Below are 15,869 nucleotides of genomic sequence, written 5' to 3' on the forward strand. Positions count from 1 at the left end.
AAACAGCTGGGAAAATCTTGCACTTCCTAGAGATTACTGGCTGTGGGAGTGGGGGAGGAAACTCTGGAAGCTTCTGGGAATTATAACAAACTTCTGAACCCTACCAGAAGTTCAGAGAAACTTCGCAGTCACTAGAGACCTTAAAAGCTGCTTGAAACTAGAAGTTTCTAGGGATTTCCACTGGGAAATTCTAGGAGTTACCAGAAGTCTCTAGAAAACGCTAGAAATTCCATGGGAATCCAGTAAATTTAGTGACTCTGCTACTAATTTCTACAATTTACAAGTGTTTACTAGAAACAGGAAAGCTGTTACCTGCTGTCTTTTTGGATAAGCAAGCTGTTGTACATGGGTAAAACCTGCTCATCGTCCCTAAGCCGTCAAAGTTATATTTTGGTGTCTTGCTCAGTGAATGTCCTGAATGCGCTTGTCTGACGCACAAACTTGTTTTGTTTTCTGCAGTCCTATTTTGTTACGGATTATGATCCAACGATTGAAGACTCCTACACCAAGCAATGTGTGATAGATGAAAGAGCGGCGCGCTTGGACAGTAAGTAGCCTTGCCAAAGCACAGTACCAGCTCCTTGTAGCTGCTGGAGCCTGTATTTACAGCTGTATGCATAAAATGTACTGCAGGTAAGCAGCTGTGCAGCATGTGGGTTTTGTGTAAGTGTGCAGCTGATTAAAGCTATCTGCCTTTGTCTTATGACTGAGATAGCCAGGATTTGAAGTGCTTATGCCTTGTGTGTGTATATGTGTCTCTCTTTAAAGTAAATTGGACTTTTTGGAAGAATTATTCCCAAAGCCTTAAGCCTACAAAACTAGGAGAATTTAGGTAACTCCTGGCAGTTACATGGGTGACGTGGTGGAATGAAAAACACCATGCTTGGCTGTTGTGTGCTGCCTGTCCCAAGTGCAAGATAAATGCTTTACTTTAAAAGTTTGTTGACCCTTGTCAGTGATTTAAGGACAAACCAGCAACCTTCCCAACCCCCATCCCCAGGTCTCTTTCACCATTTTCTAACTGTTTCAGCTGCTTGCGAATTAGCAAAAGTCCACCGAACTTTGTGGTTCAGTTTGTTTGATAGGTCTTGAATTGTTCAGTTAGTCCAGGAACTTGTTGGGAATCTTAGCAAAAATATCCAATTGTATCTGAAAAGTGATTTCAGCACAGGAGAGGCTCTCGTGATACCCTACTAAGACTGAGGGGGGAAAGAAATCCATGGTTGTAGGTATATGAACTGTAATAATCAATGTCTTCTTATGTTCAGTTCTGGATACAGCAGGACAAGAAGAATTTGGAGCCATGCGTGAACAGTACATGAGGACAGGAGAGGGTTTTCTGCTTGTTTTCTCAGTCACTGATAGAGGAAGGTAAGCCTGATGTCAAGTTATTAAAACAAGCAAACATTTATGTTCAATTGTTGTTCGTTCTTCATTGAAGCAATCTCAGAAACATTAAATATGTGTTTGCTTTTAGATTGTGATGTGGTGTTCTATCAGAACTGATAAAAACTCATTTTAAAGCACTTCTTGAAGGAATCTGTCTCTTACAATAGATGACTTGAAAGCATACACAAAAGATTACAACTCCATTCAAGAACTTCATTGCACTCCAGAGTACTAGTTTCCTGGAAGTGATAGGAATTTAAGCTGAGGGCAGCACACCATGATGTCTGATCAGTTCTCAGATTTACCCCCTTGCCATGTGCTCATCAATGTCAAGTGCCTGGCGCTGGGTTTCTGAACTGTATCCAGTTCAGGGTATGTCTCTGCACTCTTCTGCAGGCAGTGCTCTCTCTGCTTGTTCCCATGAATTGACTGGAACCTGCATAACTGACTGGCTGCAGTCTTGAGATGAAACACATCTTTTTAGAAGGTCGCAGAGCTTGGTCAGGTCGCTCCTGATCAATGTAAGAGCAGAAAATCGCCAAGTATATACAAACAATCACTCAATGTTTTGGCTATGATCTTTCTCCATTGAGTTTATCAGACACGTAGTAATAAAGAAGTGCTCAGGGGTCTGTCCTTCCACTTGTTTTGAGTTGCAACAGCAGAGCAATAAAATGACAAAAAAACGCCTTGTCGATGACCCCCTCTTACAGATTCAATCTAGTTTCTAATTTACTTCTGATTTTGTTAAGAGCTCTATGTACCGTGAGGATTAAGATAAATATGGAGCATGAGTGTGTTTCCATTGGATATCTGTCTTACACTTAAGAATGCTGCTGAATGTATAAATTCATTTTACTGTCTGGAAGAGACTCTTACACTTCTGTCAATCTGGGTCTGTGGATTTAAGACATACTGAGCACTTCTGTTAACAAATATTTTTGCTACAGAGAACTGTTGATTTTTTGAAGTTGTCATGCAAACTCCTTGGTTTGTCTGAAAACCTTAAGTTTTTGTTTGCTCTTCTGGCTGAGGGTCTGACTGGATATTAAGCAGGTCTTGACACATTAAACCTGCATATCACTCTTCTCTCTCTTCAAAGACCTCTGAAAAGTGGAGTTTTCATTTGTGTTCTGATAACACATTTGATTTGAGACTTACCTTGCCTGTCAATGAAGTATGTGCTAGTGGTGTTTGTCCTGCTTGTGCGATGGAAAGTGATGCTGAAGCAAGAAGGAATCTAGATGACTTGGTGACTTTCAATTCTGTTCCTTCAGTTTCGCAAACTTTTAAGCAGAGTAATAAAACAGCATAGCTAAATGGAGGTCCAAGTACGCTCAGTGGCACAGCTTCCTTCTAACTCACCTTTCTTCTCATGATTGCCTCATCTGGATGAGATGGATTGGCATTGTCATGTCTGACTACGTAATTTTTTTAAATGCAACTTTCTTACTGATTATCATCTCGCTTTTAAATCTTAGTTTGCAAATCGAAGTGTACATGGCTTTAGACTACATGCCTGGAGTTAAATATAGTGCTTGGGAAGTCTGTGCTCCAGTGTGATTGTCTGCAAGCATCTGTGCTGAGGCTCCTTATGTAGTAATGTAGCTTTAGCAGTGTTTACTTGAAAACAGTGATTTTCTTTTTTTCCCTCCAAAAACCCTTGTTTAGGCCAGAATTAGCTTGTTTAACACACTGTCCTCAGAGAAGCTTTCTGCTTTGCTCACCTTCCCTTAAGCACTGCTGGAATATTCCTTACTGCTTGAACAGCATAAGTACCTGGTATAATTGAATTGGGAACTGGAAAGCTTTCTCATAATTTCTGCCATTTTGCTGTTCTTCAAGAAATGAAATTTTCTAGCTTTGGTAGCTTCCTCCAAAACTCCTAGAATTAGCTGTGGAGATTGCCAGCTGCAGTATTGCTCACCAGGGTCTCTAGACTGTAGCTAGAATATTCTAGCCAGAGTTGAAGTCCAAAGTCAGTATTCGTGGAAAGGACTGTGGTTGATGGATTCTCTGTAATGCATTGCTATCACAGTCCCTCTAGATCAAGACACAGCAAGCTTTTTGCTTAACTTGTATCTTAGTGCAGCACAGAGCACACTGCTGGCTTCAGGATTGTTTTAGTTTGAGTATTGAATGATTCTGGAACTGGTCACGCTGTGACAGTGGACTCTGGTGGAGTGCTTGCAGCTGTCTGCTTGTGTGGCACGGCAGGGCAAGTCCAAATAGTTGACTCACCATTTCTGAACTTCTGCAGAACCTGAGGATCTATTAATGCATACGCTTATGCTCTACTTTATTCTTTTACAGTTTTGAAGAAATCTATAAGTTTCAGCGACAAATTCTTAGAGTGAAAGATCGCGATGAGTTTCCTATGATTCTAGTTGGTAATAAAGCAGATCTGGACCACCAAAGACAGGTAATTAACTTGCTGTTAGTTACTGCTCACTTTCATTTAGAAAGCTTACAGTTTTCCTCCCAAAAATAGGAAAAAGAAACAAATGGAAAAAAAAAAATCCTATCATACTAAGTCCAGTGCAAGAAACACAACTACACTCAGCTTCTGTAGCTGAAGAATCTTAGAAGCATGATGGCTTTCTCCATACAGCACATCTGACTCAGGGGGGTTATGTTGAGACCAAATCTGTTACCATACAGAGTTGAGAGCTTTCTGTCATGACTTGATTACTCAGGCATGAATGTGTCTAATTCCTCCGTTTTGTTACTCACCATGGTGTGCTGTGCCAAGCAGAGTGTGTTCCAGCACTGACACCAATGATCCTGAGACTTCGGTGCTGTTGCTTTTACCATTCTTTGCTGTTACGTATAAATGAGTGACCATGTGCTCTTTTCTGTTTGGCCACTCATCTTCTGCATAACTGACTTAAAGCACTGCAAGCTGGAAGTACAGCAACACAGTTACTGTCATTTACGTACCTTGAATTTTTGAAACTAGTGGATTTCAACCTCACCTCTGGTTGTAACAGAGCTTAGAAGATTTACTTCGGAATGATTTACATTGGTTTTCTCTGTTTACTCCTGATTTGCATTTGAGCTGAAATGTGAATAACCTTACTACATCAGCAGAAAGGTGTCAAACTTGTATTCTTCTTCAGCAACTTATTTCAGAAGTTTAGTATTTTCTTTTGAGACAGAAAGAGGACTCTTAAAGGTTGGTAACAAACACATCATTGATTTTTGTCTGATAGTAAACTAAATATTACTAAACCTGCTGTAGTTATTTTAGGAGTTTTACAAGAAAAACACAGCTTTAAACAAGTGAAACTGTTTTGTGTATTAGGACATAACTTGTTTCTGTCTACAAGTGCTTCAGCAGGTTTTGGTCTTTACTAAAAATTTTTTTGTCTGTCAGAAAACAGTGGCTGGAACAAGAAGAAATTAGGCTCGAAACAAATAACATGAAAGAGTTTAGTGGGTTAGTATGTTGTTGTTCAATGAATTTCTTGAATACTACAGAAAACCTCCAGTACAAAAATGTTCCTGTTGAGTACACTTTCATCATTGTCACAGCCTCTTTACTCGAGAATCTGAGTAGAAAGGTCATGACAAAATCTAAACCTGTGCTGAAAGATAGTGTCTTAAAAGAAGTTTTCACAGAATTAGCTCACAAAGTCATCAGAGGTAACTTCGTGTACTCACACATGCACAGAACTACAAGCCTGTCCCCGAGAAAGAAGTGAAACTCTTTCACTCTTTATTTACCATCCTGTCCCCATCAGAATTCCTGAATTTAACCTTGCAAGTCCTGGAACATAATGCATTTTCTCATGCACAAATATTGGCATAGAAAACCTGTAGATGAAACCAAACTGTTCTGCAAACTGTAGTTGCTGAAGGACAAACATCCAGATGCTTTGGGAGGGAAATATCATCATTGCTGTCAGCCCCAGTTCTCACAGGATGCCTGCAAATGTCGTTGATAATCCCGTGGATCCATTTCTAGAAACAGTTATGAACTTTGTTCTCTCTCCTCCAATCTCCTATTGTTATTGCACTGCATCTGTTTCTCCCTTAAAGTAAGAGCTGCCTGTCACCCCTTCACTGCCTGTCACCCCTTCGCTCCTTATCCCTCCCTGATCCCTAGCTGCTTTTTCAGATGGCGATGGTCTGGTACACAGTCAAGCTCAAAGCAGCAGTATTCAAATTCCTTAACTTTGCAGTTTTACTGCTTCTATCTGAGCACAAATAAAAGCATATCTGCTCAGAAGCTTCTTCTGCTTTTTATGACTACATTAATTGCCCTAGTTGATTACATGCTTACAAGCATAACTTTTGGTGCTTTCACTCACAATTTATGTGCAAATTGGTAGATTTGTGACTTATATCGTAAGTTGGGACTTAGACAGCCTTTGTTAATGTAGCTGCAATACCACTTCTAGGTTTGCTGAAACAGCTAGTCATGTTTTCTTAACTCTTCCTGCCCTTCCCTGTCTTATCGTGCATTTCAGTTGGCCTTAAGTCAGTCCGAAGGAATGGTTTAGGGATGCTGAGCTGACATAGTCCCCAGACAGGAGAGGCTCCCCTCCCTCTTGACTTCACGTCCCTGTTCTTTCCTTTTCTGGCCCTAGTTCTCGCTTGAAGCACTTTATGAGCTGAATCATCTCTCTAGACAGAGAAAAACAGATGAGCTGGAATGGTTTTCTGGGACCTGTGCAAGTTAAATCAGCTTACAGAAAGATTTAGTGTCTCTGCTTGAAGCATGGTAAGGGATGGGACTGCGGGCCTGGAGCAGAGCAGGGAAGAGTTGGGGTGGGGAGAAGAAAGTGAGACCTCGCCTTTTGGCAGCAGCAAGCAGTTAGATGTTATCAGCTGGATGTTAAACACAGCCAGAGTCTCTGCTCCATCGGTGCGGTTGTTTCTGCTCCATCTCGTGAACTCCATGCAGGCATCCAGGCAGTGAGTTGGACCAGCTTGCTGATCTGGCTGAAAACTGGTCCTGCCACCGTATCTCACCAAGTATGGAAAACCTTCACAAGTTAAGGTCATCCTGCTCTGGCTACGGGTTTGCTGCACGGACAGCTGTGATGGGAGGTCTGGGGCAAAGGCAGGAGTGCTCCCTCACCTCGGTTAGGAGTGCTGGGGTGAGCGGGAAGTGTGGGGTGTCCCCAGGCTGTAACCTGCAGACTAAAACGTGAAGTGCTAGTCCTCTGCGTGTTTGCATTTGCAGTCTGCTGGTGCGTCAGATCTGACTGGAGTCACTCTGTGAACCTGGTCAGCCAGCCTAGGGTGTCACATGGTGGTCTGCTTTCCTATCTGGCAGTTCTACAAGAAATTGTCTTGTTCAGGAAGTTGGGTATGAGTTTTTAGAGCAAAACGGTTTGTGCTAGGGACCTTCCTTCTTTTCCTGCAAGACAAGAGGCAATCCAGTGAAACAGAGAACACATGCTACCTCTGAGAGCTTAAAACTAAGTTAAAGAAAGTGATTTAGTGTGTGTTTTTGATCAGCAAATGATACTCAATAGAATTAAGACACAGATCTTCCCAGGCCCCAACAGAGTTAAATGTGTATGAAAGTTTTGAGTGTCTCAAGGGTCTGACCACACCTCTATGCAAGTAACTCTGTTTTGTAGTTGAACACAAGCAGGAAGTACTGTCAGTGTGATACCATAAATCTGGAGGTAAAACTGTTGTACAGCAGAAGTGCACAGATGTTAGTATGATCCTGATGAACTGTTAGGGACGAACCAAAGGTGCAGTCTGAAATAGTGGCAGCTGTAATATACTACAGGTCAGCTCTCAGGTGTTTGTGGAAGAAAAGATGTGAAAGAGAGAGTTTGGAGCAGCAGTTTGCTATGGCAATAACTATATAGATAGAGTTAGGCAGACTTCTTGTAACTTTGTTGCCTTTGTGGTAAGGAAGGCTGTGTCCTTGATATCAACATATCAGGTTGACAAAGAAAAGTCGGTTATTAGAGGGTGAGCAAGCATTAATCTTTAGAATGGCCTTGTATGATAAAAAGTTACCGGTGTTTCCAGATTCCCCAGTCAGTCATAGGTTGGTGACTGTGAAACCAAAATGGAAGCACCATCTCTCATGGCTCTTTCATTAAGGTAAATGCTGTGTAGCAGTCTTTCTTCTAAATGGCTTCATCCCGTACTGCTCAACACTGGATTTTTCTACAGTAAGCCGATTTAGTAGAGCACCAGATGTTTTGGTAATAACCACTGTTGATGGAGGAGTAACTTGTGCAGAGTATGTGTGAGTTTTTTGTAGCTAACTGCTAGCTTAAACTGGCTCAAGCCTTGACTATTCCTGGGATGGCAGGGTTTCAAGGAAAACCCAAGTTGCAACGTGTAAGTGCCTGGATTTTATTAAATACTAGTTTTTGCTTTTGCATGATGACCGAACTAATACAGTGACGTAGTGCTAAGATCATCGGTGTTGCTAGATACCCTTGAAGCAAGTTTTTAAAGAGAGGTCCATGTGGCTTCAGTTTATGCATAGACAGATGAAATGTCTTAATCCAGAGGGTGAATGGGTTGGGTGCAGAGACCTGGATGGTGGTCTACCTGAACTCATTTTAGCCTTATTCTTAACTATGATGAACTTCTAGAGGTGGTAGATTGTATGGCCGTATGTAGTGATGTTCTCACAAATGGATCATTTCTTTAGGTCTTCTCATGGCTTGTCTGATTTTGAGCTTTACGGATAACTAGCAATCAGGCATCCGAGGCAGTATTTGAATACAGGAAGTCAGTCTGTTCGAATATGTGTTAGTGCTTTATAACTGCAGTCTGTGTGTACCAAAGTGACCTTTTATATGAGAATGTGGACAAAACAGAATTAGTGAACAGTGAATTACCCCTACTGGAAAGCATTATGGTAGCCCCCTGTAAGCATAAGCTAGCAGCACTAGTGAGAGAAAGTCAGGATGACAGGGGTGATGGAGCTCTCTGCAGGAATGGACAATGATTCCTTTCAATGCAAACTGATTCCTCTCAGATTTGAGGAAGCATTTAACTGTTACCTGCTGACACGAGTGCAGTGTGGCTTTTAGTCTGTATAAGAATCCAGGCAAAAATACAGATGCAGTGTTAGGTTGGACAACCTTGTTGAGGTGCTTTATGTGGAGGAAGGAATAGAAAGCTCAGAAATGAATGGATATCTAACATTTCTCAGATACTGTAGTGAAGACAGAGGGCTGTGTGAGATGTTCACAGGATCCTCACGCAGATACTCAACTGTTTCAGTACAAAGATTGTTACTTAAGGTGCTGGGAAATAAGCTTTTCCAGGTTAGACTTGCTCACTGACATATTCTGTAATGGTGTTTAATCTGAGAAGCTTCTAGTAAATGTCTGAAAAGCGTGGATGAATGCTATCCAGAAACAAGCAATAAAATATCCTGAAATAAAGGATAAGCAACATGAGGCTGAATACGAACGGGAATCAAGCTTACCAAAACTAACAGATTTTTACTGCAGAACCAACACACGCACATGTACACACACAGTTACTGCCGTAAAATCTGTGGTTCTCTTTACTTCTCTCAAAATAAAACACAGCATTCCTTGAAGAAAGAGGATTTAGTTTTTATTTTACTGGTGACATTTAATAAGCTCTTGCTGAAAACTCCGTCACAAACTCTGTTGTGACACAGGATTGTCACACTTGAGAAGGGGGAATAACAGTGGAAATTCACTTTTGTTTTCAAGTATTCCTGTGGTACTTAACTCTGTTTCCCTTTGCTATGAAAATGAAGCTGGGATGTTCTGACCTCTAATGTAGAGCTTGGGCACCGCAGATACTTCTACAGTGTACCCAAAACTGAGTATTTTTTAAAACTGACTCTGAGGTCACTAAAACTGACTACAAACTACTTGGAAAATATACTTGTAAGATTGACAAGAAGATTATTTTGGAATTAAACAATTAAAGCTCTTCTAACAAATGCAGTAAGGCCTTTAATGTTGCATCTATAGCATTTTAAATGGTGAAAGCTGGGGAACTGTAGCTGAACTTTATTACAGTGTTACTTTGCTTTGTACCTTTCATGAGCTCTAGATACAACAATGCAGAAAGTAGTAACCATGTCTGTTTAAAGACTGGGTTCAGTTTCTCCTCAGGACTATGCATTGCTTCCCAGTTATTTATTGTTATTAGACTTTAGCCTTTCACTTACTTTGCTTCATCTCTGCAGAGCAAGTAAAAGGGTTTTGCAAAAAACTGCCATGACCATTCTCAACTTACTTTGGTGAGTGAGGCAAAGATGTATAAAATGTTCTGGAAGCCCTGATACAAACTTTGGCAGATTCTGCAATGTCATTGATGTGCCAGAAAGCAGCTACAAGTATTTCTCAAAATGTAAGGATATTTATGTAGTAAGGATATTTCAACATCTGGGTGTGAAAGGTAGAAGTGAGTTTGTTCCAGCCAGTGAGGCGAAGGTCTTGAGTATCATTCAGTTTGCAGGCACCGGTGGAGGACTGAAGTATGCTTTGTGTCCTCTGTTAAATATGCCAGTCACACTGGAATAAATGTAGAATTTCTGTGAGAGTTTGAGATTGGTGGGTCCATCCCAAGTTACTCCAGCTCATGGTGTAAGGTGCTGGCAGCTCATGGTAGAGCTCCATGAGGATTTAGTGGGAACAGCCCTCAATTCAGCAGTCAACGTGTGACTATAAAACCAGTGTGGTTGCTGCAGGCAGGGGAATCAAATGTTGAGATGCTGTGCATCAAGACTCTCAGGCCAAGTGTGTTGCTTATAGGAAAGGTATTTTGCAAGATAAAAGGTGTTTCTGTATCCTGCACTGTGGTGAACGGTCCCAATGATGATTTTCTCTTTCCATCTATTTCCATTTCTGTGTAGCTTCTTAATCTAAGTCAATATCCGAGTACCTTTCAAAACTAAGTTAAAAAGAAACTCTCTTGTTGTTGTTCTTTATCAGTCCTCTGTGCTGGTTTAAAGTTTTCCTGTGAAAGCCATGTAATGTTTGATCAGTTAATTACATTTTTGACACTTCTGATCATATTTTTTGACATTTCAATTATATATTGACATTTCTTGGACTCGCCGTTGTCTTGCAAGATCTGCTGTACTTCCTTTTATCACTGAAAGCTGCCCTTTCCTCCCTGGCCTTGAGAATGACCTTCCTGTGGAAGCCTTGCATGCCTTGCACTGCTCAGGGTGGCCTTCTGTTGTCTAACATTGCTGCTTTCTGCTTCATCCAAACAAAAGCACCGATCTACTTTGGTTTTGCCCCGTGACTGACTCTTCCTTCCTCTGATGGTCTACTAGCTTTCTGCCCTTTGCTTCATCACTTTAAATTTTATACCTAAAGTTTATGGCACTCATTATTTTCTCCTCGTCTCCCTTTCCTCTCTTGTCCCAAGGAGTCAAGAGGTGGACCAGGTTTCTTTTGTATCTGTGGGTGGCCTGAAGGCTTCATGGATTTTTAGATATCTTGTGATTTAAGCTATGTTTGAAACTGGCTGTATTAATATTTTGCTGTGTCGTAAATAGATTTTTTTAAAAAATTAATATAGATTCAGAAGAGAAACAGTTTAGTAATCTTACTTTTTTTCTCTAGAGAGAGCTGGGACAGGGAAAAGGTGAATGTAGCAATAGTATTCACAGCTCTGTTAGCAGTCCAGCAGACTTTGACTAAAGCTCCTGTTTTCAGGAGAAGTGAGGGACTCTTGTCTGTCTGTCTGAGGGAAACATTGGTCTTGTTATGCAGAAATGAAATGAAGACAAGGCAGCTGCACAGGGGAAATTCTTCAGAGGATCAGTCTTTGTCTAATGCAGAAACTTTAAAAAAAATCCCTTGTATTTGAAAAGCTGTGTTACGTGGATTTCTTTCCCAGTTGTATTATGTGGACAGTGTGGAAGTTATTCTGTGGCCAAACAAGCATTATTACTTGGGAGAAATAAATCCTTAACATGTATTTGCAGTGTCTACTGATGCGACTGTGCCTACGGCAGCCTTGGACTTAATGACTGATGTCTGTTACAGGTGACACAAGAGGAAGGTCAGCAGCTAGCACGGCAACTTAAAGTAACATACATGGAAGCCTCAGCAAAAATCAGATTGAATGTAGACCAAGCTTTTCATGAACTCGTCAGAGTTATAAGGTATGCTAACTTCAGATCAGATAGTTAATGTCCCTACGTTAATGGATAGCTACAGCAAATGTATTGAAATGTAGTAGGAAACTGCTAAGAAAATTCTGCCTGCTCTTACCTGTGAGCTTTGACCAGTGCTATCCATAATAAAATATTCCTGTGTATTAGGAAGCATGTTTGCATGAATGTAATATGTATTTGAAAGACAGTTTATTCATCTTGATCTCCCAAATTATATTGATTACCCCATAATCCTGATAAACTACATCTGAGATTGGCCTTCTGTGAATAATGGTGCAAAAAAACCCTCACTCCTTTAATCAGTAATTTGAGCATCAAAAGTGAGTCCCTCCTTTATAAAAGTATAAAAATACTACCTTTAAATACAGTATTTTTTAAATTTATCTGAAAATGATTCCTTGAATTTATTTTGGACTTTGTGTCTCCAGGAAATTTCAAGAACAAGAGTGCCCTCCTTCACCAGAGCCAGCACGGAAAGAGAAAGACAAGAAAGGCTGCCATTGTGTTATTTTCTGAGAATCCCAAGAACCAAGCTATCAACTGCCAGATTCTTTCTTTCTTTCTTTCCATCATTTTACATTACTTTGGGTATTGGTCTAGCCTTACATGTGCATGTCCTAAAAGTGGTCACCAGAATAGCCTTAGTCCAAGAAGCTGGCAGAATAGTTCTTCAAGAAGACTCGATCATCCTGAGGCAGACTTCAAAACAAAACACTAAGGCTGCTTCTTTAATACCACAGTTCCTTCCTTCTCTCCCTTAAGAGCTTACACCTTGTGGAGTTTTATTCGCAAAGGAGATGAAACAAAAGCATGTAGGACAAGGTGTTGAAGTCATGCATAAGTTGTCTCTTGTGAATTAATTTATTTTTACTTCTGACGTTTCATTAGCTATTACAAAGACCTATATTGAAGCATAGAGAATACTTTTTAAAAGAGGGGTGGATTGGCTTTTTTTGCCCTCAGTTAAATTAGACTTGAGTATTCAGCTAGCCTTAAACCTACACTGAATTTCATTGTCAGCAAACATTGCCACCTTTCTTTCATGCTGCGGTTTTATTTCAGTGGTCAAAACAGTCTACTGTATTTATTTTGAGTCCAGAACAGCTACGGGATGATTACTACTACTATTACGATATGGCCAAATACCTGAGCTCATTCTGGATTGCGGCATTTCAAATTGAGAAATTTCACATCATTTGTTTGGAAACAAATTGTGTCTTCCTTTGTATTTCTGGGTAAGGGATTAAGGAAAACAAAACTTGTAGCTGTTTTTGTTTCATGTGATATAAAAATGAATTTGATCTTTCCATTGTCAGAGATGATTAAATGTTTTTGCTATATACTTTTATACATTATTTTCTTATCAAACTAGTTAACAAGTATTTTTATATGTTTGTAAGCAAATATGCTTTCACAGCATAACTTGTGTATATGTAAAGATGAGTATTTAATTCTCACAGTTCACTTTTAACTGACAAAATGTGGGATTTGCCAAACTGTGGTAAACTTCTCCCTACTCCTCTGGTTGTACCCAAGAACGGCCAATTATGTGCCTGCCCAGCACACCCATAGAATAAAATCTTGTGTTGTGTTTCAATGAATTTCAGTATCCCTTACTAAAGACTGACCATTGTGGATTATTAAACAGTAAGATTTTAACTGATTTGTTTAGCGAAACTGTGGATGGTTGTTCAATTTTGAGTTCTGTGGATTGTGTTTAAACAATTCAAGAGTATGTTCCCTGATATTGAAATACTGAGAGTGGTATTGCACAGTTGTCACCTTACTGAATGTGTCCAACGGTTCTTTGAAACTTGATTATTAAGCAAACCCTTGTATAATTTCAGGTGCTAGAATTAAAGATGATCTAACCATTGCTGGGGGTAAGCGCTTTGCCTCTTTCTGATTCTCTTCCAAAACCTGAATTTTTTGGAGTGGGGGGAAGTAGGGGCTAATGGGACCTCAGTAGGACATAGATATGCACATCTGCAAAAGAGCTTCCTTCAGGCTTGGAAGTAAAGGAAATTTCAGTTTAGATCATGATAGATGATGCAAAGCTGTTGTGTGTTTTGACCTGAAGTATGCAGTCAGTGGTCCCACCAACAGTTCTTGTGTTTCCAGGGCATGCTCGCTGTCAGGTGCTGTGCTGAGAAAACTGCTTCAACAAGTATTGTAGCAAAGCATGAAGCCTAGAAGTAGCACTAATGCCATGCATAGCAGAGGAACTTAAATATTTTATGTAATTTGGGTTAATGATGTAATTTAGGTGCTGTAATATTTTGAGAGAGTGGGTAGCTTGCCCCCCCCCCTTTAAATATAGCTGATGAAAGGCTACTTACAAATAGTGCGTGGAAGATTCGAACAAGAAGTTACAGTGGAAGTACATCTGGGAGATGGTTGACATTTTTCAAGTCAAATGTAAGAAATCAAAGCCTGTAGCAAACACCATGTGTTTTCTTCAAGATGTAAAGCTCTCTGGAGTTAAGTCACTAGCTGTGTGGCATTGGAATGAGTTAAGGCAACAAATGGCAGCTTGTGTGTTGAGAGGTGCAAGTATCTTAAAGTTTCATCAGGCTTTTTTTCCTTTTTTTAAACTTTCACTCGTAAATTGGTTTTAAAATAGTGCACTGTTGTATAGGTAGGTCTTTTAATATGTAACTGTAATTCATAGAGAAGGTGGAGAGCACCACACCCTTGCTTTTCCTTCTATAGAAAGCAGAATAGCTTTGAGGTGGTTGATGCTAAGCAACCTACTCCCATGTGTTAAGCCACATTGTAAACATGTTAAACTTTACGAAAAATTAAAACCTTAACAGAAGTGGGACCACCAGCCACTGCTATGGAAGTCTGCTTTGTTGCTTAGTGTGTTAACTAAGACAATATACTCCTGTGCATGTGTTCTTAAGGCTTCTGCTGGAGAAGAATGTGCAGGGAAATGCTCATGTAATGTTATGGTCTCTCTTTTTTGTGACTGGTTCATATATGAGGAGCTGTTAAATGTAGGTGTTCTGATCCTACTTTCAGACTTGAAGTAAATAGTTTAAAAAATAAATTCTTCTGGGCTAGTAATGGTGAAATAGATGGTTGTGAGTTCAAAACAGCTTCAAGTATTTCGATTATTTGCATTGTACCTGAAAAGCAATGGTGAAAAATGGCAGTAGAGACCTTGTCAGTACTCTCTAAAGTAGTAGCCCCAATCTGTACAACTTGGATTATTTGTGAATTCACAACATTGCCACCCTGCTGGGATAGCAGTTTAGCTGACAACCTGAGAGAGGATTTCTTACAACTTTACCTGGCAGAAGGAATTCTTAAAGATTTGTTGCTTATGTTTGTAGTTTCTTCAGTTCAAGGCCACATCCATAAATAATTTAAATTCACAGTTCAGGAATTTGAGGGGCTTAAAATGTATCCACAAACCATGTCCTGCTCCTCCTGAAGCACAGAGGCAGGTCTGGATCTTTGTTTCAAAGCACAAATAACTTTGTCTGGAACCTTGCACTACTGCACACTGAGCCTGCTGCTCCACAGAGTGAGGAGGATTGACCTGCTCATGGGCAAAAGCCTTTTTGTGCAGTTGGTGAAGTTTTATGGGTGGTCCAGAACCGGGGGAGAATTACTGCCATGTAAGTACACCAGTTCCTTATGCCTGCTCTGGTCAATGCTTTAGCATTCTCTGACCTAGCAGCTCTTCTGCATCAGTACTTACCTGCTAACTAACATAAACAGGTGAAGAGGAGAATTTCCAGAGCTATTATATCTCTAAAATGAGCTCATTTTTTGTGATACGGCCTGTTGAGGGGAAGTAGAGCTACTGTTGTGAATGATAACTGTAAACTTACCTTGGTTGTGCAGAGAAGAGAAAGATAGAAGGTGGGACTATTTGCTTGGCCTGTTTGCAGACTCTTGGGCACCTGCCTGAACTGTGTCTGCAACCAGTCAGCCTTTCTGCTGCAGGCTAAACAAATTAGTGTGGTAAGACTTCCGAGCTGTGTAGGCGTATGAGGGGGATGATCTTTCTGTCAGTTGTTTTCCTTTCATTTTTCTAATAATGCAAGTTTGCGGTGTCTTGCAGCACGCAGGACATGCTGTGTGGTGCGTGCCTGCAGTGCCCTCCCTCTGCTTGCAGAACAAGGCAGGCTCCTCTGCCCCTGCTCCTTACACTGACTGGTACTGTGGGCCCTGTAGAAGTGCTCATTGTGTTGACTGTCAGGCCAGAGGTGATCAGATAATTGCCCCAGATGAGCCCAAGTTGTATCCCACTTGTATCCAAGTGTAGGAGCATGTCCTAAGATGAGCTGCTGTGAAAGGGTTAGTGGGGAAAATTATATTTGGAAGGAGTTAACACCCACAAACTCCAAGGAAAACT

The 15,869-nt window shown here is 40.5% G+C and overlaps 1 protein-coding gene across 1 annotated transcript; it reads left to right on the forward strand.

Annotated features, from left to right (window-relative positions):
• Positions 1-453: 453 nt before the first annotated feature.
• Positions 454-13,375, forward strand: RRAS2 (related RAS viral (r-ras) oncogene homolog 2; the record flags this gene model as incomplete). Its single annotated transcript, XM_010179837.1, has 5 exons — positions 454-547; positions 1,269-1,371; positions 3,703-3,811; positions 11,370-11,488; positions 11,929-13,375. Coding segments are annotated over 5 exons (513 nt in total), but the record flags the coding sequence as incomplete, so codon positions are not given.
• Between the last annotated feature and the right edge of the window lie 2,494 nt (positions 13,376-15,869).

Source organism: Mesitornis unicolor, unplaced genomic scaffold (genome assembly GCF_000695765.1).
Source record: "Mesitornis unicolor isolate BGI_N332 unplaced genomic scaffold, ASM69576v1 scaffold53412, whole genome shotgun sequence".
Classification (NCBI taxonomy): Eukaryota; Metazoa; Chordata; class Aves; order Mesitornithiformes; family Mesitornithidae; genus Mesitornis; species Mesitornis unicolor.